The 24724-nt window shown below is 43.8% G+C and overlaps 1 protein-coding gene across 1 annotated transcript; it reads left to right on the top strand.

The window, feature by feature from the left end:
* Positions 1-8055: 8055 nt before the first annotated feature.
* On the top strand, positions 8056-23952 carry LOC120842348 (glycine receptor subunit alpha-2). The gene is made up of 5 exons (XM_040213415.1): positions 8056-8312; positions 13182-13264; positions 15223-15357; positions 20066-20439; positions 23746-23952. The coding sequence occupies exons 1-5, from the start codon at positions 8056-8058 to the stop codon at positions 23950-23952; spliced, it is 1056 nt and encodes a 351-aa protein (XP_040069349.1).
* The last annotated feature ends 772 nt before the right edge of the window (positions 23953-24724 follow it).

The raw sequence follows: 24724 nt of genomic DNA, 5'->3' as shown, positions 1-24724 counted from the left end.
CTCGAGCTTCTCGAAGAGGCACACAATCACTTGGTGTCCTCCTCTCCCCGTCTTTAATCGCAAAACAGAAGTGACAAAACAAAAATATTGCTTGCCCGCACTTCTTTTTTTTTTAAATATTCATTTGGACTTTTTTTTTTTTTACTTTGTTGTTGGGGTTCGCAAAAATAAATATTCGAAGGTTAATCGTTGTAAAGGACTTTGTGGAACTGAAGCGTCTTAAGCATCATTTTGCGCTGATCAATACGAGGGATAGCGTGATTGCGGTCAACTTTACCCAAATTAAAATTTTTTTTTTTCTGGAAGGGGGGGGGGGGAGGGGGGAGGACGTGGTTGTGATTAAAAATGTAATGATTAGAACGAAGTCGTTACGTAAATATATTGACGAGCGCCAAGTAGGCAGCGCGGCCGTGGCCTAACGGTTATCGCGCTTGCCTCCCACGCGAAGGGCCAGGGTTCGTTTCCTGGGAGCGGCGCATCTTTTTGTTTATTCCTGCAGACTAGTATTCTGGTAAATTCGAGAACCATCTTGGGGGGCTGATTCCAGATTAGAATGTTCTACGCGCCGAACCTTCTACGCCGAATGCTCCAGAAGCCCATGCGTGTACAAAAGCGGCTCCGCGTGGCAAGCCGGAGTCAGTTTCGCCCCAGCGTTCGACTCTGCTCTTTCGCCGACTTCGACGCCCGCGACGCTCTGCTGTTATCTTCTGTTGTCTTCTTATTTTTGGGCACAAGTTCGCCCCCATTAAACGTTTAGTTTCATCTGTCATTATCGCCTCATCACTTGTCATTCGTGACATATTGGTGGAAGTGCGGGGTAGTGCATTCGATGCCCGTTAGGCGTACCCCTCCGAAGACACCCCGGCCAAGCGACGTGCTCTGCCCCGGAAGACTACCCTTCGTCGAGGACGCCGAAGCCCGAAGAAGCCGCCGTATCGAAGTCCAACTCCCGGAATTCGGACCCCTGCAGCACCTCACTTAACACGTCGTACATATCCACTTGGTCATCTACGAGGCGCTAATTGACGGCAAAAGGCGTTTTTGTTTTTGTGATCGTTTTTGGGATCAGCTTGGTTCTAGACCCCCCATCGCCGTGTTGAAGATGATTACGGCATCTCCCCCTCCCCCCCCCCCCCCCCCAAAAAAAAAAAAAAAAAAATCTTTAATTTTACTGGGACCCTCCACTCCCCCCTCCCCCTCATACATCATTTTGTCATGGGCGCCCCCCCCCCCCCCTCCCCGAAACAAAATCTTGGCTACGTGCCTGGTGTCCTATAAATATGTTTTTCGTGCAAGCTGGCTGTAGTTTATACTGTGTCGTATGCAGTTGGTCGTCGTAAGCTGACGCTCGATCTCGTCAATTAAATGTGCTGTTCCCTTTTACAAAGGATACGAATAAACGCCGCATGGATACCCTTTTCTCGTGGGGTAAGTACATTTTTTAATTATTTTTTGAGTAGACTGTTTTCTCGCAGCGGGGACAAAGTCAGAACCGCATAGACACGGGTCGAAATAGAGCAACCATCTTGGGCAACCACGCAAATCGTGCTAAAGGCGCAAACGACACTCCCTTCTGCACTCGGTGAAGCGGAGAGAACGCTCATTCCGGTTTTCGGTAACTACGATCAAACGCTCACAAAACTTCGTTCGATCAAGATGTGTCCGCGGAGCAGAGATCAGTGTCTCACTGATCTCTGCTCTGCTAAGACCGGTCAAAGGACTGGTCTGACTCTAGGGTCATCACATCAAATCGAAAGGCAACGTCGGGATTTGAACGCAATAATTCAAAATATCGAGTCAAATACCGCATTTAGAAATCCATCTCAAGTCAGACAATCTGAACGAAATGCTTATTTTACACGTTTCATGGCATTTGTTCATCACCGACGGCGCTGTAATTTCAACGGCCTCGACGGAAACCTGCGGAGCTTCACGCCTGCTAAGCTCCGGGTTTCGACAGTCTGGAACGCAACAGTGCCTACAGCTTCGACGCTTGCTCTTCTGCGAAGTCCGATAGCAATGTTAAGAATAAACGAACAAACACGCAGAAATCAAGATCTTTAAACTTGATCCGTGAACCGCCCTATGAGCAAGCAGACTGGCGAAAGGGACTTCCCAGTGCTGCACATATTTTGAGCTAGATGGCGCAACGTGTCACACCAAACTTGATTGCCCTGAGGGTATAGATGTAGCCGTAATCAGTGACGGGTCAAGAAACACAGGGCGTGGTGAGTTCCGGGCATTTCATTATATCTCTCTTAGTCAATGGCATTGCAGCATTCGCCGATAAGAACGCCCAAGAACCTATCAGAAATCAAGAAGCATAATAAGCCACGCGTCACGTTTCTTAAGTTTTCGGTAGCCGCGTATGCGTGGTTGAGGCCGTTGTGCATTGCATCGAGCTATGACGACTGTGATAGGGTAGAAGAGGAAAAATCAGTGGGGTTGGAAGGAAAGTGAAAATTGATCGTAGAGTTGCCGTTGCTGGGCGGTAAAAGCCGGAGTTTGAAACGATTTGTAATGAGAAGTCGAATAGAAAAAATACCGCATTTTTCTAAGGTGTCCCCCACGGCACAAAGGAGAACGTTCATCAGACTTTGCTTCGCTAAACGCTTTGTTAATTGTTCATTATCTTCGCGTCACTTTTTTTGACACTCGTTTCCTCCCAGACAGACAGGCTAACGGATCACTTGCCGGAAACAAAGCGCTGCCGATGGGCCTAAATTAGAGTTGGTTGGAAATATGAAGGATAAAAGGAACGCGTGAAATGGCGGAGCACGTTGGAATTATCTGCGTTACAATCACGCTCATGTTTCTCCATACAACAGCACACGACATTGCTAGAAGGTAAGTTTACTTTCTTATATCCTTTTAATCACGTCAGAGTGCAAGTTTTTACTAACGAAATTTAAAAAAAAGTAATGGCCCATTTTTTTTTAAATTTTATTTTGGATATATTTGTGGATGTCTCCCAGTGCCAAGTTCGAGTATTCATATTTTTTTATCTGTCAGTTTTAATATTTAGTAACACCATGTAGGCACATGAAGAGTGAGTACTCGGATAATAAATATGAGTACTGACGTTCCCCTTTTTATGACTTTCTGAATTCAGGCGTTGCCTGTAAAACCGACGGATTGTTATGGTCTCGCTTTATGACGAATTAATGCTGTTATTATGAATAAATAGAACGTAGAAAGTGAGAAAGATTACATTAATGGTGTTGTTAAATGGTCAGCAGTGCCGGATACTCAATCTCTTAGAGTATTATTTTTTTGTGTGTGTTTTAGAGCGCAGCTTTTAGGCGCCCGTTTCCGGCTTGAGCGGCGTCGCCATTGCCGTGCGCGTAACCGCGCGTTGCATTACGGGACGTTTCCCATAACGCAACGCGCGGCTTCATGAGGGACATCACGACGTGTCCCGTATTGTGACGTTTCCCGTAATGCAACGCGCGGCTTCACAAGTGACGTCACGACGTTTCCCATATTGTGACGTTTCCCATAATGCGAAAGTGACGTTTTCTAAAATGCGACAGTGACGTTTCTCATGATGAAACGCGCGGTACATTACGGGACGCTTCACATAATGCAACGCGCGACTCCATGAGTGACGTCACGACGTTTCCCATAAGACGATGTTTTCAATAATACGACAGTGACGTTTAGCACGGTATATCGCAAAGTCAGAATGCCTCAAGAGAGGAGGAAAAGGAGCAGGAAAGGAGGGGGAGGAGGAGCAGAGGAGCACGAGAGGGGGAGAGGAAGAGGGAAGGAGGAGAGGGTTCGGAGGAAGAGGAGGGACGTACCTTCCACTCCATACCCTCCCCCCTCCTCCTTAAGAGCGGCGCTCTAATTCGGCGTTACAGGGAGTTGTGAATGTCTTTCGTTTTTTCTCCATTATCGTACTTAACAGTACCTTGTTATGAAGTAAGTGCCATGGAACAGTAAGCGCGAACACAGATTTAGCTGTATATAGTTTTACTGCTACAGTTTCTAGTGGGGAACAAGTTTTGTTGCCTCCTTAAAAGAGCTGTAGGAACATCCCCTTCAGTAGAAGCGTTTATAACCGCATACCATTTGCAATATGTATATACCGCGTTTTTACTAATAATATCGCGCTTCTTACATCGTTAATAACTAAATTTCCGTTAAATCGCCACGAGAAAATAGGCTCGAAAAATTTATATCGGCAATAGTTTGTCAGAATATAAAATATAATATGGCATATACTGGAAGCAAAACTGAATGCGTCTAGAGTGACCATACGTAATACAAATCCTGGCACATGTCATTCAGGCCGTACACCTTACAGAAGAGACTCCCTTTTCCTCATTATGCTTTTATCGTGACAAACTCGTAAAATTAGGAACGTGGACGCCACTCGTTATGGGGAGTGATCCATGTATGATATTGTGAATGACCACGCCTCAACTTCGACTATGGTATTCTAGTACTGTCATCTTAATATTGTCACAAATGAACAGGCGAGGAAACCAAGAATAACTGGGGAAACGGAAATGTTTAATGGGGGCGAACTTGTGCCCAAAAATAAAAAAAAAAGGAAACAGAAGACAACAGCAGAGCGTCGCGGGCGTCGAAGCCGGCGAAAGACCAGAGTCCAACGCTGGGGCGAAACTGACCCCGGCTTGAAACGCGGAGCCCCTTTTGTACCCACGTGGGCTTCTGGAACTTGCGGCGTAGAAGGTTCGGTGTTAGAAAATTCTAACCTCGAATCAGGCAACACGGTTCTCGAATTTACCAGAATATCACATTGCAGCATCATCAAAAATGTGTAGACGCGGCAAGGAATCCAACCGTGGCTTTCTGCGTAGAAGGCACGCGCGATAACCGTTAGGCCACGAGCGCGCAGCCTACTTTGTCAGCTGCGCCCGCGGCAATATGAAATCATTTTGGAAGTCTGCGTTGCTGTTGTTTTATATGTGAATTTCGCAAGTTACCATAAAATAAGAACAACCCCCCCCCCCCCCCCCAAAAGAAAAAAAATACAGCAGTAATCATGCGCTGTGTTTTTAGCAAGTGACGTTTTTCTCAATTTTACCGAACAGTGTGAATGTCAAGCACAGCCCTGCGACGACACATGCACGTTGGATCGAGCCACGGGTGAGTCACTACAGTTTGGAGAGCGCACAGGGGTACAGGAAAGAGTTCCCGAAGCTCCCGTTTCTCGATCAAATCTTCGAAAACTATGATCGGCGCGCTTGGCCCACCCTTGGATCGCGTAAGTTCAATTCCTATAACAAGCTTTTTTTTTTTTTATACTCGCGTTTATGATGTTTAAATAGTGCCGAAAAAAACGTCAGTAATGCTACTCAAGCGCAGAAAGGAAGGATTAACGTCACGGGCGATTTTTGCTTGTTTATTTCGGTTGGATGCGTGTACAAGACTGATATGTCTTGCTCCGTAGAGTCCTTACAAATTTTTTAAGCAATTTTTGGCGTGACAACTACACGTGAGCATCGATTCAACTACATTATACCCTCAAACATGCACAACATGCAGGCTTTTAACAAAGTAATGAAAACGTTATAGTTAATTTGCTATCTAATTAACGAAAATATTTTTTCTAGTGGCCTAATGGCTCCGAACTGATCTAAGGGCTAACAAAAGCCTGTTGCAAGTTTATTTTTATAAATGTGCAAAAACATAACACTTTGTAGAACTGTTAGTAACCACGACAACAATGGGACGGAACTCTTTCTTGCCATTGTCACTCGCACTCGTATTTTGAAGTAAAGATCCTCATTACAGTGAAAAAAAAAAAAGTTTATTTATAATAGGGTTCTCAATTGAGGGCACAGAAAAAGTTTACGTGACATGATGAAACACTTACCCTTCTGGAGTGTTTTCCAGCGAGAGCTGTTATGGGTTCTTTTCACCATTGGGAATAACGTTCGTTGTCGATGTTGTTGCTAGCATAGTAAGGCGTAGTCTCATAACAAATTGCCGTCGTAGCACTGTCAAGGCTAAAAGCTCTTGCGAAAACACAAACTTTCAAGCACTCCGAAAAAAAAAAAAAACTGTTCGAAACAAGTTGGTCAGATGTATATTTTGTTCCGCACACTTTTGTTCAAGAACCCCACGGAGCGTGAACGCGACGACGATGCACAACTACGTCGCCCTTACTTGTCGCAGCCATCGTTCTGACTGTTTTTGGAATTGCACAGGACTGCTCTTTTTGCTTTTCTGTTGGACGGTCACTTGATTATTATAGTTTTTATATGATCCAGTGGTGATTGTGCCTTTCCTTCTCGTGCTTTAATGATGCACGATTGCAGCTTTACCCACCGAAGTTACTGTCTACGTAGACGTCTATGACATGGGGCCCCTTGACTCCAGCAACATGGCGAGTTCCTTCTTTTCTTCGTTGTAATTAACTCTGTTATTGCATAATAGACGCCGTTGTGAAAAGTATAAATTCTGGACTGATTCAATACCTATCCCGGTTTTCTAGATGTTACCTGGTTTAGTAAAAACTAAAACGAAAAAAAAAATTTCGTTTTTGTTTTTGCGAAATGTACTCTAGTGACTGTCATTCAATGTACTACTAGATAGCGCCTTTCTGGCAAGCATGAATAATTTCAAATTTCACTCAACGTCTTTGCTGAATATTTATTAAGTACAAATGGGTTTAAACGTACATTACCCGACGCGGCCCTAACTCGCATAAAATGGCCATTCGAATAGCAGCTAACCTTGACTGAGAAAAAAAAAAATGAGTGATAATAAAATGAAGTTGTCTGCTTCTCAATCTGTACTTTAAGCTTGTTTGAACTGTAGTCCGTGACAGGTTACGCGTTTAGAGGGAGATCCTCTAACCTCTTTCCACTTCGGCAGAGCAAACACTAGAGAGGAGGTCACCTCCTCTCCAGCGTTTGCGACCTCTTCTCTAGTGTCTTGTTCTACTAGATTGAACAGAGGTGGGAAAAGCTTCCACTGAGCCAGGGCCGGCCCTAAGGTTGGGCGACCTGGGCGGTCGCCCAGGGCGCCATTAAAAGGGGGAGGACGGCGCGCCCCCTTTTGAATTATTTTTATATCTTTTATTTATTTGGGCACGGCGCCCGACGCGAGTTATATGCTCGATCGCCGTTCGTTTTTGGAATGCGATTCTCGTTTGACAAAATGCTCGTGTTGGGTCACCAGTAAGATGTTTACTAACAAAGTGATGTCGCACCTAGTAGATATGGGCGTATAAAGAGAGAGAGCGGGGGGGGGGGGGGGGAGAGAGGGAGGGGCGTCACGGCCGGCGTTCACCCAGCACGCGTTTTGGTGTAGCGCCGGCCCTGCCCTGAGCTCGTTAGCTGCTCTACTAACCCCACGCTTTCGCGGATGCCGTCTCTCGCCAGATTTTGTCGGGAGCAACAGTGTGCGGTACCGTGAAAAGAGTCCGAGTTTGGTCACTTCACATAATGAACGACCGAGAATCGACAATCGCGGTCGGGCAGGATTCAGGCGTCGACCGCTCCTCAAGCCCCCGGTGACATTATAAAAAGTGCCCTCCCAGATGCACAAAGTTTTTGGTAAACTTCCATCTCGAACATCGAATCTGTTTAAGTTTAGTCGTTCAAACTGCTTGAATGAATGGCCACACAAAATTATAACATCGCTTCTATAATTACTTTCACTTTAAGTCCAAGGCCAGCCAATCACACGAGTTGATGGGGTGAGTCAAGCAGTACTAAAAGCGCATAATCACGTTGTTAGTGGTATTTTCCTGCTCGTGCTATCTCCGGCTAAGCCATTCAAACGCAGTGATTGCGCCGTGACTTCCCGCGTTTAGTTTGTGAGTCGGCGTTTCTAGTACGTCTTACAGCTCTTGGCTGCGCTCGGACTTTTAGTGAAACGAAGTATAGCTTCCGCTGTCTATCCTGCAGTCCCGGTGGTTGTTCAGATCAGACCGAGGATTACCAACACTAATTTTTGTGCAGTACATCGCCCATTGTCGTTACCCTCGCGGATAAAACTAGCGTGTGCTGTTAGCACTATACGGACACAAACCTGACCACGTAAGATATGTTAAAAGTTTGAAATACCTGAACGATGTACAAGGAACGTCCACTTCGGCAGGACTATGGCCTGGACGCGTATCTGGAGCAGTCCTGGCTCGATCCCAGGCTCAACTTGCTGCGTTTCGGCATCAACGAGACGCTAATGCTCAGCGGAGAAACGCTGACGGCGCGGCTCTGGAAACCGGACCTGTTTTTCGTGAACGCCAAGGACGCGGCCATCCACAGCATCACGGCCCCAAACGAGCTCGTCAAGATTGATCCAGATGGGACAGTGCTGTACGGCGTGAGGTATATCTACAGGCTGTATATAGGCTTGGAGCATTTTATAGCATACCTAGATGGACGACCGTCTTCTGAAACGCTACTCGATTCCAACTCCAACTCCACTCAGTACAGTGGAGGAAAAATGTGCACCATACACACTCGAGAGGCATTTGGCTTCACAGATGCTTTTCGGCGATTCCTCCACGGTGAAATTTTACGAGATTCCATATTCCAATCCGCCGTTCCCGGGGACGCCTGGAGGAGATATTCTACAAAAAGTGTTTAATATAGAACGTAATTTCGGTGCAAAACATGAATATACTTTTTAAAATTTTTATTTTGAGGGTAACAGATTTGTTTTAAAAGGTTTGTGCAGGTGAGGCTAACCGGCATGAGCACACAATACAGGGGACTAATCGTAATGATCTGACAGCTAATTAGGTATAATTTGTTGTTTAACCTTTAAATGAGTGACAATAGACATATGGTTCCAATTAGAAACTTGCTGAGCGTCATCAAAAACGACTAAATCAGCTATTTTCGGAAAGATAAAGGGCAGAGGCAAAATATTACGGCGTTCTTAAAACAACACGTATTTGGACGCGTTTCTAGGTTTCGGTTTCTTATTGGAGCGCATATTTGCGCCCGCAGCCCTGCTCCCCGGTGGTCGCGGCGCGTAAAATGGAGGGAAGTGTTTCGCACGTGTGTTGCACGTCTCGGCCACCGGGTAGCGGGACAGCTGGCGCAGAGATGCGCTCCGATAATGACACGAAACCTAGAAACGCGTCCAAATTGAGCGTTCTTGTGGAATGCCGTAAAATTCTGCCATTGCTTTGTATCTTTCTAAAAACAGTCGATTTAGGGGTTTTCTATAACGCTTAGCACGTTTCTAATTGGAACCATATTGCCGTACTTAAGAAATGCTTCAGTTGTTCGCGCATATGACAGCGCGCCTCGGTGATTTCGGTTCTGCACGGGGCTCGCGTCTGGGGCTCACTCGTGCTCCGCGCAATTTCGAAGAACTGCGAGCAGATTGATCGGATGGGCCCGCCGCCTGTTTTTGATTCTGCTTTGCAGCTTGCTCATTAAGCCCTTCTTAGGTTCTATCACCGCCGACGTCTTCCTCGCCTACGTGACAATATTTGTTTTCCACTATTTAAAAAGTTAATGAACAAACTATACTTAATTAGCCAACTGATCAGACTGTGAACAGTGGACAAAACAACGCCACCAGTCTTTCTTCGCCAAATTTCCTCTACCCTCAAGCCTTTCGGCGTACTGGCCTCTTAGAAGAGCCGTGGCCTGAACTGTGTTTTTTTTACTATATACGTTTCTAATTAGCCCAGTTCTCATTTTTGGCACCCTCCCAAATGCAGCCCTAACATAGAAATCGTAGCAGGTACTGGAGCCAATACAAGTACATATTCTATGCACTTGTGTTGGCATAAAACCACAGTCATTTGGCACTAAAAGCACAATGAATGTGCCAGAGCCTACGGAAACCACACATTCGACATGTTCATTTCAGTACGAACTTGAAATTTAATTTCTGTATGTTGTACATGTGAACTCTATTCTACATGTCCGTAGAATAAATGCTGGTAATGAACTCATTAAACTGCTCTAGCATGCTTTCGTTGCTTCGCGAAGATACATAACCCGAAAAACGAAGGTATGCACAGAGTGACCTTCGGTTACGTTTTCTTAACATTGCATGTGGATATGACCGCGAGCCACAAGGACATCTTTGCTCCGTATGTCGCCTGCAGAGACACTTTTTTAATTGGTTGCCATGCACGAAGCACGAATATCCTGGTGTCTTGCAATCGTAACTCGACGGAAGCCCTCATAACCTTGAGGGTCACTCTTGCACGAAGTAGTCACGCGGTAAAATGGTAATGTTTAAATGGGCCTTTCGGTAAAATGAGACACCACCTCTTTGGCACGTTTCGCTCATACAGTGCCAAATAATACATTTTATTTCATAAGCTTGAGTATATAAAAGTCTCACATCTAAAACTCAAAGTTCGCCGAGCTCTCCGAGAAATAGACAAGACGGTAACACAGCGTGCTGGCCAGTGCTGGCGATGAGCCGGGACACTTGCCCAACAACCCGGCACACTGTGGCTTGCAAAACATTTACCAGGTGGCCGTTTACCGGGCACCGTAACGTCCCAGCGACGTAGAACTGCAGCTGAATCAACAGCGAGAGCATTCGAGGGACCGACAGACCACAACTCTTCTCCCGTTTCTCCGGCTTCAGGAACTTAAGAGGCACGGCCACCGTCACTTCCGGGATGCGCTAGCAAGCGAACAATTCGCACTTGTTGAACACCTCCATCGCGGTCAGCCGGTTCCTGAAAAAACGCCATTACACTGGAAGGTTATCGTCTTCGCTGTGGTGCAGGAGTTTGTCGGTTCTGAGGACAACATTCACAAACTCGGTGAACATTGTGTCGGCCGCTACGACAACAAAAACCTATTTGAGGCTCGAGGAAAATCTCGAGGTAGGTTGAGAGTTATCTTGAGATTTTGGAGGAAATTGTTGAGTATTTACTCAGTCGGGGGGAGTGGAGTTTCTAGCCGAGTTCGAACTGCCAAGGGCAACACCACCATCAAGTGGTGAATGGTTCAAGTTTCGACTAGAGGAGAGTCTATAAATTATTGGTATCCTCATGTCGTCATTAGAACAAACTTTGTCTAAAGCAACTTCTCATCTGCCATGAACAACAGTTTTCACTGCGCGAAAAAAACCTGGCCAACACTCACTGTCAACGCGCGAGTAACTGCAAAGCGCACAGCAATGAGCGCCATAAAATGCAACATCTGAAATTATCCCTTGTTCGCTGCTATTGTTATTAGCCTCGAACACTGAGCTTGAATACTGTGTGTTCAGTGGGGAAGCTAAAGAAAATATTTATGAATAGCCTTCACGTCAAGTGAACGCTGCAAATTAACGCTAATACGCTCAGAGTGGTGTCATAATGGCGATGCTAATTATACTAATCACAACAGTGCTGAGATCACGTGACGGGCTAGTTAGTTATAAATTACGCAGTTGAAAGTAGTGCTAAAGACGGAGGACAAGTAAGACACAGAAACGGAGAAACGCTGACTCAACAAATATTCAGTGAAGAATCGGGGATTGGTGGCCGAGTGGGCTAGCGCACACCAGCTCGGGGCACGTGGAGCGAAAGCTCGCACTGCAGAACCCAGAATCCTGGGTTCAATCGCAACCCCTGCCCGTTTCGATCTGGATGAGCATCGTACCGGCGCGCAGTCGTGTTTCACTACTGAGTGATGCACGTTAAAGACCCCAGGCTAGCGGCTGTACCGCACTGGCTAGATGTCTCATCTACAGCTGGGAGACTCGTCACCCCTGCAGGGCAGACCGAGTTCTAGGCTGTATAAACGTACACACAACCCAATTTTTTTTTCAGTGAAGAATCAAAGGGAGATAAATCAGAATTATCGGAAGGATCACATCAGTGCTCCTTACGATACGCCCGATAAAGAATTTTTATTGTGCCGTCTTCGTCGTCTGACTTATAACATCAGTGCTACGGTAATATTAGCTTGAATATCTGCTTGCTCAAGAATGCTCCAGGATTCAGTGGCTTATTAGCACCGGTAGATCTATGTTCAGAAATATTTTATTCAGCCGTCCTTAAAGGCAATAAGTTGATTCCAGAGTTAAAAATATTTTAATTAAGCCCCCCCCCCCCCCCCCCGTGCTTGTAACAAATTCTGATTATTCATAATACTAATGCATGTATTGCATTTGGTATAATGAGCATAATATTTCAATAATTAGGACCATTGACCACCGAAATAGTGACAGAAGTTCAAAAGTAGAGTTTTCATAGAAGGCCATCAGCCACTTTTTGTGTAAAAGTTAAAATTATTATTTCTATATTTTTTTAAATATAGATGTTGTATATGTATCCGGTATTCATCACTTCCATCACTGCGGAACACGAGCCAAGCATACGCCTTACGCACTAACAATAAAAATGGCACCGGCAAAAATTCTGTTTCTGGAGGGGTTTACAATGTATGAAGCTCAATCCGATTGTAAAAAAGAACGACGAAAAATATATATCAAAAGAACAGGGTAATAACCTAATTGAACAGGTTTCAATGAGTTTTTATTGCATGTTATGGTATTTCGGCACCGGCAACGCTCTCTTTCGAAAATTAAGGCGGTTAAAAAAAAAACACACACACACACGACACGCTTAATGAAAAAAACGCAACAAATATAAACAATACAAACCATTACCTAGAGTGACAGCCGTCCAAGTTCAGTGGCTCCAATACAAAATAGGCTCAGCTAATAACTTTGTTTATTATATTATTAACAAAATGATCCTGAAAAACCTTTTGTACTACCAAAGTGATCAAGCAGGTTATAGCAATCGCTTGATTACAATCAATCACTACCCTAGTAAAAAACATTATTTGTATAAGAAATTTGTTAGTCCAATAAGCGAATATGAACAAATACGTTCATACGGGAACATATAGGAATTTGATGAGAACACAATTGAAAGGATAAGAAGTTTCTTATAACTTTTTTAATAATTTTATATTCTTTTTATAGGTTAATAAACGGTTTTTATATGATCGTATATTAACTTATTTCACAGTAAAATTTAAAAATGTCTGTTAAACCTTCAGCTTGCTTGATTACTCACTGCTCCATTTAACATCTAAATCTTAAGAGATGGAGGTTCCCACGAATTTTTAGAACATATATAGACGATGTTATATAAGACTCTTCACGGCATCACTTTCAAAACATGTATGTTAAAAATATGCCTTCGTTTCAAAAGAGCCTAAACTGAGCAACTTTCAATTGTGCCTCACCGTGCCACGTGCATTATTTTCCAGGGTACGGCTCAAACTGTCCTGTCGGATGGACTTCAGGCTGTTCCCATTGGACAAACAGAGGTGTCCAATGATCATCAGACCTTGTAAGGAACCCATGATATGTATTCCTTATAAATAGCTTTTTAACCTGTTACGTATTCTTAGACAGCCAGGGGGAATTTAAACAAACGTTTAATAACAATGACGCTTTGATGCTTTATAGCTAGCTGGTTATAAGAGCAAAACACAGCTTGCGTTGATAGTATAGTCAATGGCAATTTAAGAAACGCTGTACTTCTCGACTGCCGAGTATCATATCATCGCTTCGCATCCAAAAGGCTTGCGGCATTTGAGGACAAGGATGACAACCAAAAACCGAACCATGAAGTTAAAAACATGGACAATAAGAAACCGCGCGTGCTACTTGTGACTAGTGATTTCAAGAAAAAGGGACAGCCTCAGGTAAATTGAGACGCATTTCTGTGTCTAGTTTATGTAAGAAGTGCTCAGTTTGGGTGAAAACTACAAAACATCCTCTTTATTTTTTTTTTCGTTTTTTGCCAATTTTATGCCGTCTGTAATCGCAATGCAAGTAGTTAAAACAAAAACAAAAAAAAAAAAAAAAACTAACAAATAGAGTCCTTATTCTTTTCACTTTTTTGTAGCTAGCCGTGCCACAGTTTTGAAGTTCGACATAGGTAAAAATTAATATGATATATATGTTCCGCTGCGGGAATCTGAAGCGGCTATGCCAGCTCTAAAGCACAGCTGTGTCCCTCAAGAAAGTATAGAAGTGTTCATTTATTCTTTTTAGTGGCAAACTACAGCTCTCAAGGGTACGCGTGCCTACTCGGGTTGGTTTGATTACTGTAACGAACTCTTTCGTCAATGCTAAAATGTTTGTGGCTCACCACTTGAGGCTACCGAGTTTCTCAGAAATGACGAGTTGCCCGGTTCCACCACATTTCTTTTGCGTTATGCTAGTACAACTTAATATAAATTGGTATATACATGGGGTTTGTTCATCTCAATTCGAACAGATTTAAAAGAAAGGAAGATGAAAGGTCAACGAGTGCTGTCTTAACGATGTTTATATCAGGCTTGGCGGAAATCATATGAGGGGATAATCGTCATAGTAAGTTGGCTAAATAACTCAAATTGTATGATTCAGTTTATAATTAGTGGTTGCCGGGGTCATGTTGCAATTTCAGTATTGACTTCAATTTCTATTAGAGGTCAGACCAACTTTAAGAGAAAAACTAATTGGGAAGAGAATCATGTCATCACTATCTCGGCAGCTTGCGCTTCGTGGGTGCGCTGACGATGCAAGTGAAGACTTGACTGAAACGACTACGTCACTCTTCTAAGCGTCATCGTGGGCTTGACTTGCGGTACTGTTTTTGCACGCAATTTTCAAAACAGGCGAAAAAACGCAAAAAAAGGTAATAAATGATAAAATATAACATTCTGTATTTACTTTTTTTTTAATTTGCTCTGGCAACCAGCAGTAATTGCCGTCAATACTGCAATTACAAGATGACGCGTAAAACAAATATTAAACATCTTAATTCACAAATATATTTTTTTTAATTCGTCAATTTACCTTTACGATAGTTCTCTGAAGCCCGATAGAAACATTGTGAAAACAACACTGATCTAGCTGTCCTGCATTAAAAAAAATAAAACTTTCCGGATAAAAATTAAACACCCTGTATTTAATCTAAAGAAGGACCACCATTTATACTTAAACTGGCAGTAATTTATTTTTATGTAAGCATTACCAAGTGAAATACATATTGTGGACTTTAGAATACGGCTATATATTTTTATTAAATTTATCGTAAATCCTTTGGTTAGCAATATACATGTATTCATTTCTGTCAAATAATAATTTGGTTGTAGGGTCGTATAAATGTAGATTCTTCTTGTCAACAACTGCTTCGTTCTGAGTCAGTAAACCACGAGCTTCTGACGAGTTTGAACAAGATACAGTTTTGCAAATACTTAAATTTATGCTTTTATAATGTTTGGAGGACTCACCGTATGAAGGTTCTAATTTCAGATGCCCAAAAAACGGGACAGACAAGGATATCGTGGGCGCGCCAGAATCCCCTGACTCTAGAATTTGAGATACAGATGGAGGAGTTCGACCTCATTGAGTTTCACACAGGGGCCTATGAGGAAAAACGACAGCTGGGTGAGTTTAATCAAAATCTCTTATACAAACAAAAACTCCCCCCTATATATATATATATATATATATATATATATATATATATATATATATATATATATATATATATATATATAGCGGGCATGGTGGCGGGAGGCCGAAGGCGTGGGTATATAACTGAGAAGAAAAAACTCTTAGTGAAAACAGCAACAACAGACGATTTAATCTTCGACGTTTCGGCCGGAGTCCGGCCTTCGTCAGGAAGCCTTCCTGACGAAGGCCGGACACCGGCCGAAACGTCGAAGATTAAATCGTCCGTTGTTGCTGTTTTCACTAAGGGTTTTTTCTTCTCAGTTATATATCTATATATATATATATATATATATATATATATATATATATATATATATATATATATATATATATATTAGTCTTGCGGCAATGCAAGATATGCGGTAAAAGCTCTCCTTCAGAGGGAGTCTTCTGCCTTCAATAACACTTCAGTGATTCGCGAACATGCGCCGCCAGGGGAGTGCTATAGACGTTTTCTGTTTCCTGTCGTTCTCGCTCGCGTATCTGGTATGCGGTAAGAAAGAATAATAAATCATTTCAAACTGAAATATGCGAGAAATATAGATGAGGCAAAACAAAAATGTGTAACAATCACGCATTCTTCGTAAACACGTTCCAGCGGCGTGGAGAGATTAAAACGATGCTTTACTGCATACCAGAAGTGACGACAATCAAGTTGGCCGCGCCCTTGGGAAAAAGGTGTATAGTAGGTGACAGGTTAAGAGTTCCGGGCAAGGGAAAGAAAGGCTGGGGAGAAGGAAGAAGATAAACTGCGGCAGATGAGAGGAGGCAACATCTCTTTCGCCCCAGCAGTCCGCCTGCCCCCCCCCCCCCCCCCCCCTCCCCCCACGTTCCCGTCCCACGAAGTCTTCCTTTTCCTCCCCCTGCATTCTTAATTCGTCACCGACTATACACGAACTCATCTCTGTTACGTCACGGCGCGGTGGTGGCGCGTCGGACGCACTTTCGGTCCGGGGCTGTGGGCGGAAGTGCCCATGTAAGACGTGTATTCCTGCGTTGTTTTGAAAGGAACCAGACAAAAACCTGCCTTCTCGTAAAAATGCTGCGACTAGGGCTGTACCAAAAGAGTCGAGAGAGGTTTGAAGGTCAGTTTTCATGCGCTCGGTTCGTCCGAGAACGTGGATATGTGCCGTGAAAAGGGAAAACTAGACGCCGTCGGACCACGATTGCTCTGGCGGGAAGCATTTTGGGTTTAATTCACGGATGCTTCTGGCCATCAGATTTTTCTGTTTTGTTCCAAAATGAACGCCGGAAAACCGTCAAGTTGTACGTACCACCTGCGGACTACGTTCAGTGCGTCTTCAAGTTCAAACGGCCGCGTGATCGTTCGAACTGTCGTCTGCTCTTTCAAACGTTTCTGCTTGTCGTCTGCTCTTTTAGAGGACACCGGCCCATAGACCAAAGGTGGGCCCGGTACTTGCGATAAGAAGTAAGTGCAGGCCTCAAAAGATTTAAGTATGAAGGTTGGTAAGCAGGCGCGACGTAAACAGTAGATACAAGGAGATATTGATCATTCTAACCAGTGGCCATCACAGACTTGTTATGCCTGATCCACTTGGTTAGATTCTGCTTGCGATTTTCAATATCGACGTCGACCATCTCAGCTACGGTTTACGCTTTTTCAGTCCGAGCGATGTCGCTACTGAAAATTGCGAGGGAAATCTCATCATGTGAATCAGGCTTCAGCGCACATTCTGCGGCATCCACGCGAAATGAATAACCGGATGTCAGATTATTCACGTGGAATTTTGAGGTGTAACGAGCCTCGTTAATTTCGTTGACGCCGCTCAAGCAGTCAGACATCGCCAGGAAGACGTAGAATCAACAATTCCAACGCGAAAAAGGACGCGGGGACTCACACCAACGCCGACAACATCGCATTTCAATGGTTTGTTTATGGGCGACGGCGCGCTTCTTGCCCGAACCCCCATCGCGCATGCGCGGCGTCGGTGGCGTCCGCTAGGGGCGCTCCGGGCGCTCCGGTTTATTTGTAAACATGAGTTGGTGTATAGAAGCGTGTACTGCAGTAGGAGCTTCTACCTAGCTGAGCAGACCATAGTAAAACTTAAAATTAAAATATGCGCGAAGTTTTGCATTATCAGGTGTTCTGCGTTCGCAAGCGTTTATCTTAAACTTAAAGGGGTCATGAAACGCTTTTCCAACTTTTTCCTGTTTAGCTTTCCTCCTCAACTCATAAATCGCGCATTCCACCAAACAGTTAAAGAAGACGAAAAGGGGGTGTCCCCTCTTGCTCGCGCTCTCGTTTGTGTAATCCCGGACACATCCATTCTCCCCCTAGAAGATTAGCCCGTCGCTCAAAATTCAGACAAAAGTTGCTTTCCCCACCCCGTTCATTCCGAAGCTGACAGTGCTGTTGAAGCTACGTGCTCGTTGGGCCAGCCACACTTGCCACGTGAGCGTGGCAAATGTGGCTGCAGAGAATGAAGTCAGGTGATGAAAGGGAGGCGGCTGATTGGTTCGGCAAGCGCGTAGCTTCCACCACAATGTCAGCTTAGGGGTGAAGGGAATAAGTGAGGTCCGGTTGCGTGTGACGTCAGTTTGGACCCGTTGACGCGCTTTTGGGACCGCGGATGTATCACAGTGAAAAGGCAGAGAGGTTGCGAAGGGGAGGAGGTGCGAAATAGTCCGCTCTGTTTTCAAATTTTCGCACTGAAAGTCAGGCTTTTGACATTCTACCTTTTTTCTTTTGGTCCGCTGAACGATGTGCTATTAGTAAAATCCCAATCTAAAATGATTTATCCCAACCAAAAAATCGTTTCATGGGCCCTTTAAAGGGGTCATGAAACGCTTTTCCAACTTTTTCCTGTTTCGCTTTCCTCTTCAACTCATAAATCGCGCATTCCACCAAACAGTTCAAGAAGACGAAAAGAAGGGAGGCCCCTCTCGCTCGGAACCTGGTTTGTGTAATCCCCGGACACATCCATTCTCCCCCTAGAAGATTAGCCCGTCGCTCAAAACTCAGACAAAAGTTTCTTTCCCTAGCCGGTTCACCCCTAAGCTGACAGTGCTGTGGAAGCTACGTGCTCCTTGGGCTAGCCACACTTTTGCCACGTAAGCGTGGCAAATGTGGCTGCAGAGAATGAAGTCAGGTGATGAAACGGAGGTGGCTGATTGGTCCGGCAAGCGCGTAGCTTCCAGCACAATGTCAGCTTAGGGGTGAAGGGACTAAATGAGGTCCGGTTTTGTGTGACGTCAGTTTGGACCCGATGACACGCTTTTGAGACCGCGGATGTATCCCAGTGAAAAGGCAGAGCAGTTACGAAGGGGAGAAGGAACGAAATAGTCCGCTGTGTTTTCAAATTTTCGCACTGAATGTCAGGCTTTTGACTTTCTACCATTTTTCATTTGGCCCACTGAACGATGTTCTATTAGTAAAATCCCAATCTAAAATGATTTATCCCAACCCAAAAATCGTTTCATGGGCCCTTTAACGTGTTTTCTGTTTTCTTTTTTTTTTTTTTTGACCTTCGGGTTGCGTTGTTTTAAAAAAAATATTTCGTTCTTGCATTAGTGCCAAAATAAAGTGAAAAGTAATGAAACTTTTCGGTAATTAGAAAGGTTCAGGGAACCGTTTTTGCACACCGGATAAGGTACGATGAGCCCTCCGGTTCAAACTGCGCATGCGCTGAAGCAGAAGACTCGCACATGCGCAGTTGGTAGCGGAGGGCCTATCGTACCGTATCGGATGTGCAGAAACGGTTCCCTAAAACTCTCTAATAGCGACTACCCACTATTCAGCTTACATACCCCATTAACTTTATGAAAGAGGCTCAAGAAATTTCTTGTAATGACTTGTCTTCAACACACGAACTTGAGATCTAGACAGTCAACAATGCAAGTAAAGTGGGGATAAAATAATTTAATCAGAATGATGTTTCGCTCATTTTTAGCGTGTTTTTCTAGGTTAGTTATTATATGAACATCCGCAAATTATAACGTTATATTCGATGCACGTTATTGCTTGTATTCATTAGCTAATCGGTAAACAGGGGCGTAATTGGGCTAAACCACGGACTCTCGCTATAGCAGGCTTTGTGCTTTGAATGGCTTGCAAAGGCCGCAAGGATTTGCAAGGTCTTGGGCAAACTTTATACAGCGTGTTTCCGATTTTCGAAATAGCGTGATCGAGAGAGAAAATAAACACTTTTCGGGGAGAAACTGCTAGCCACGATGGACTTAAAGGAATTGCAAGAAGTCTGCGCTGAAACACCCCGTATATCGCTGCAAAAAAATATATAAACAACGAGTGTCCCTTTTATTCGAAAAGAACGAAGTATTTTGGACCCGTATGTCAAAAACATGTACGTTTCAAGTGCGCACCATTGTGCACTTTAAATGTGTTCTTCAAGCACAACCCGGCTCAAGGTTCTAGAGTCACTGACAGTGTAAGAAACGCTGGAGGTGGGTGTTCACGATTCTTGCTCCGGGTTTTGTTCTTAGGCGTTCCTTTCGGCTAATGACGCAATGTCATTGGAGGGTTGCAGTAATAATATGCACAAACCTCGCTACGCCATCGGTTTATGACTACTTTTAGCGCAGTCAGTATAAGTGAATCACCTCACTTTGAGCATCACGGTATCTCTGCTTCCCAGAATGTGACGATTTCTCTTGGTCCCAGGGACCTTCAGCTGCCTGAACGCCACGTTCGTCCTCTATCGGCGCATCCACTACCACCTGATCCAGTCGTACTTCCCGACCTGCTTGGCCGTCTTCATCTCCTGGGTGGCCTTCTACATCACCATACACCTGCCCCAGATCCGCTTCGCCCTCGGCGTGGTCACCCTGTTCACCGTGCTCTCCATAGCCTCTTCCATCCGGGCAACCATGCCGCGCGTGACCTACGTCAAGGTCATCGACGTGTGGATCACCGCCTGCATCATATTCATCTTCGCGGAGCTCGCGGAAACCACGCTCGTCAACTACTTGATCCGCGTGAGGCTCAGACCCGCTGTCATGCGCAGGGTGGACTTCGGCATCGCCAACCTTATCCACGTAAGTTGCACTTGTTTGATGTCGACTGATCATCCAGTTATTGGGTAACTTCCGCAAAAGGATAAGTTTCATTAGTGACTCGGGGACATTTCGAGCAAAAATGTCCGGAGAAGATGATGAAAAATCTGCCCAAACGTAGAATCCAATAAAGAAAATTCTTGGATAAATTAAATATTTCAGGCTTCCAAAGTATTCCCGAATGTTATTGTGCATCTCCAACGTTCGGTAATAAGTGCGCCATTTATTCGTTAAACACAAGGTCACGGCTATGGGAACGTCCTAGATAAACTACGGCGTATGTAGACAGAAGAGAGTAAAGCATAGAGAGGACGAAACGCTGACGTGTGCACTCGTCTGCGCTTCGTCTTCGCTACGTTTTGTTCTTTTTGTTATTTAGTATGCTTTACTAAGACACTCGTTAGAAATATACTGCGTGAGGTTTGTTACTTTATACTAACAAAATTACGGACCCACTAGCTTCGTTACGCGTGTAAACACTGGTTTTGAGATTCATCTAAACTGAACGATTTTCTATCTCTCTTGGTACAAGCTACCCCAACGTGTGTTAATAAACAGGAAGAGTTTCGCACGCATCGGGTGCCATAAAATAACAAAACGATTCGGAGCGTTGTCAAGGTATTACATACACTCTCTGTTTCAATTAGCATGTATAGTATTGTAACTAAAAGTTGCAGTGACGATCGTCACATATCATCCGTGGCACTGGTGGTGTTTACATGTATTCTTTACAATTGCTGACAGCATTGTCTTTAAACGTTTTCCGGATACTGATCACTCCAGATATACCTAAATATAATTACACAATAAACAGTGACAAGCTTTCACCAATTTAAAGCGTCTGATTAGGATTCGCATCCACAAGAACATTCCACTAAGGGCTGAAAAAGAATAATAAAAAAAAAATGGCGCCACTGGAAGCAGCACGCGGTTTGTTTCGCACTGAATGCAAACTATTAAATCAAATCACTGGAGAACGTAAGTATACAAATAATTTGTACATATTAGAAGCGCCCACTTGGTTTCACACCTTAGCCTATAAGAAAGTGGCGTAGGGACTCAAAGAGATTGTTACATCTGCTTTAATAAAACAATAAGGTGGTAAAACGCTGTTATATATGTAATCACCCCAGGGCCGAGAATGATAACTCCGTACGGCAGTGCTTCCACAGTTTACTACCCTGCGACCCATCAAAAATAGCAAGTATTAAATTACAGCGCCCCCCCCCCCCCCTCCCACCCGCAGTTTGTCCCGATGCCAAACGATTTATTTGGTTTGTTAAGTGCATCAAAAGTAGTACACAAAATATAGCAAAACGTTTTGTTTGATAGCTATTACAGTCAGAGTAACTTAGCTGAGCTAAAAACCATATAAAAAAACAGCGCTATCAGCAGGAATTCCTGTTTCGAATGACAAAAGTGATGTTCCTTTTTAGGACAGTTTCTCAAATCGAGGGCTGAATTTGTTCACCGTAACTCTCAGTTCCCGCTCGATGTTGAGCTGCAAACTGTACCTTGTTTTCATTAACGCCAATAATAAAAAGACCAGTTTTTTTTTAGTATCTGACATGTTTTTTTTTAGTCCTCGCTGAGTATGTCACGACCCTACATTTGGGAAACACTGCCGCACGTGATCAAATAACCGGTAGACGAACGGCCCACCCCATTAAACACGGCGACCGGCAAGTGACAGGCGAGCGATACGAATAAGGCCTTAAGAACTGCACAGCTTTTCGACGGAGCGGTAGGATAAAGCTCATACGTCTATTAAATGTCTTCAATGCGTCATCAAACACTACACATCACAATGGGCATGCTGACGTTATTGAGCTTTGCGTCCCCTTGCTGTAAGCAGACCGGAATTGCTCAACACCTTCAGTTGACACTGACCATAGTCACTGCAACAACGCAACCGCAGTTTATTATTATTATTATTATTATTGAGCGTGATTGTTTTTACTGAAGTGTGTTATCCATCCGTGGGTGTGTGCTCACATTTCGGGGTTTCGGAGCATATAACCCGTCCTCAGGTAGTTGGGTGGAACGATTATCACATTGTTGTCAAGCCAAAGACGCCATTTGCTTTGGTCCCGTCTATAAGAAATAGATAAAGCACAGCTGCATGCTCAGTTTTCTTCAAATCAGGCGCTGTCGTTCACCACCTAGCACCCACGCAAAAGACAAAACTGAAAGAAATCAATCCTTCGTCTAGGCCTCGTATACAAAAGCATGCGCAACATAAGCACCAACACGCCGAATATGAAAACGCACCTATACAGGCAAACATAAGCAGTGCTGAACACACGCAATACCAACGCACCGGCCCTTCCCCTTCCTGTACAAACGAATCTCCGACCAAGTTCGCATGTATAACTACAAATTATCAACCACGTGTAGCCTAGTGGCTGCCAGCATTTACAGTGTAAATACAAGACTGGGCGAATATTAGTGGTCCACAGGCGTTCTGCTTGGCAGGGCATACGCTTTTATTGAATGATTTGGAAGGTTACATTAGATAAAATTATGAAACGCTATATAATAGTTTCGCAGCGAACTTTAAGCGTTCTTTGACAAAATTATTCTTTCGCCAATTTAAGCGAATTTAACAACACATACGAATCTTGAAGGTTTTGAATTTTAACAAGGGATACAGACTCGAAAAAACGCACTGCACAATTTTTTTTTAGGGGGGAGGGGGGGTTGTATTGATATTTTTGTTCTCATTTAACTTACGATTGCCTGGACTTGAATATCTCATTTGAAAGAGACCTTCCCCCCGTTGTCATGTGCAGACATATCTGCTAATTATCTAGTAGCTGGGAGGGGGGGGGGGGCGACTTTTCGCTGAGGGCTATACTTCGTTACGTTTTTAGTGCCACAACAACCGAGGCTACGATCTAATCTAGCCAATCAAGCAGAGCAAAAAGTGAATCGTCAAGGACCTTGAAAGTTTTGTGCGTTTGGCGTCTCTGATTAAAAAAGCCACGAACAATGCATGCGTAGCAATCCTGAATAACTTGCTGCCCGCCGTTGTTTTAGCCGGTGACAGCGAACCCGTAGAGAAAATGAGCGCCGTGGCGATACATATTAGGCGCTGGGTGATTGACTACACCATATTGTAGCGTCGTGAAGCAGACCAAAGTCGGCAGGCACTTGGGGCATTCAAAGTTGCCAAAACGCCATTTTATTATACTACCCGCGCTAGATGCATTTTTCTTTCTTTAAGTGTATAGTACAAACATGATTGGGAATTCAGTCATAAAAAAGGGAGCTTCAATGTCTTTTCAGCAAATCAGATACGGATACCCGACGGACGACTTTCTGCTCAAGATGGACACGAGCAGCAAGCTGGAGCTTCATCGCAACGTGAAGCGGGCCGAAGCGATCGACAGGGCCAGCCGCTACCTGTTCCCACTCTGCTTCGCCTTCTTCAACCTCGTCTACTGGCTCTATTATTCCGCCAAGGAATACGAAGTCGAATACCATAACGCTTGACCGCACAGTACGACTTCTTTTACGGAATGGCAAATGTCGTAAAAATAAACTATCGGAGTCACCTACCATGCTGTAAACGAGAAATGCTGCTGCCGGAAGGGAAAATTTTGGTTGTCATTGATTTGCCCCAAAAACCCGTCAAGAGACGCATCTGAACTATTAAACCAAATTAACAGTCAAAATAAGTTGTTCCAACGTCCGATCGTACATTGACTCTCCGGGTCATATTTTATAGTTTTGTACGAAATACTTGTGAAAGCCAATTTCTTGGGAGAAACATTAAGCTATATGTAAACGCAGTAGCTAAATTTTTTTAGAGATATAAAACTGAGAAGCTCGTGGCATGGACATTGCCGAGATTTCACTATGGCAATTTGCACAGCCGCCAATGACACACCAAACAAAGTATTTAAAACTATTTTCTTCTATTTTATAAACAATTTTCAATAAGACATTAAATATTCAAAATCCCAATATTATACTTCTATGCAAGAAAAAAAGAAAAGAAACACGTCGAAATAACACGTTTCAGAGATATTTTCACAAATTATTTACAAACAACCAATTTTACGCAAAATGTCGCAAAATATATCAGAATGTGCATCTTAAAAAGCAGTTTACGAATATATTAAACTTTTTGCTTAGCCGTTATTTTCGTTTTGTTAATAATGCAGAAATGTACGTCATTTATCTAAAAGTAGCAAAATTTAACGACTGTATCTAAAATAAACAGCTATATTTATTTCAAACTATCCTTGACTTCTTGCCGTAA

The sequence above is a fragment of the Ixodes scapularis genome, unplaced genomic scaffold (assembly GCF_016920785.2).
Source record: "Ixodes scapularis isolate PalLabHiFi unplaced genomic scaffold, ASM1692078v2 PGA_scaffold0__279_contigs__length_252992795, whole genome shotgun sequence".
Lineage (NCBI taxonomy): Eukaryota > Metazoa > Arthropoda > Arachnida > Ixodida > Ixodidae > Ixodes > Ixodes scapularis.
This window is presented reverse-complemented; position numbering and strand designations above follow the sequence as displayed.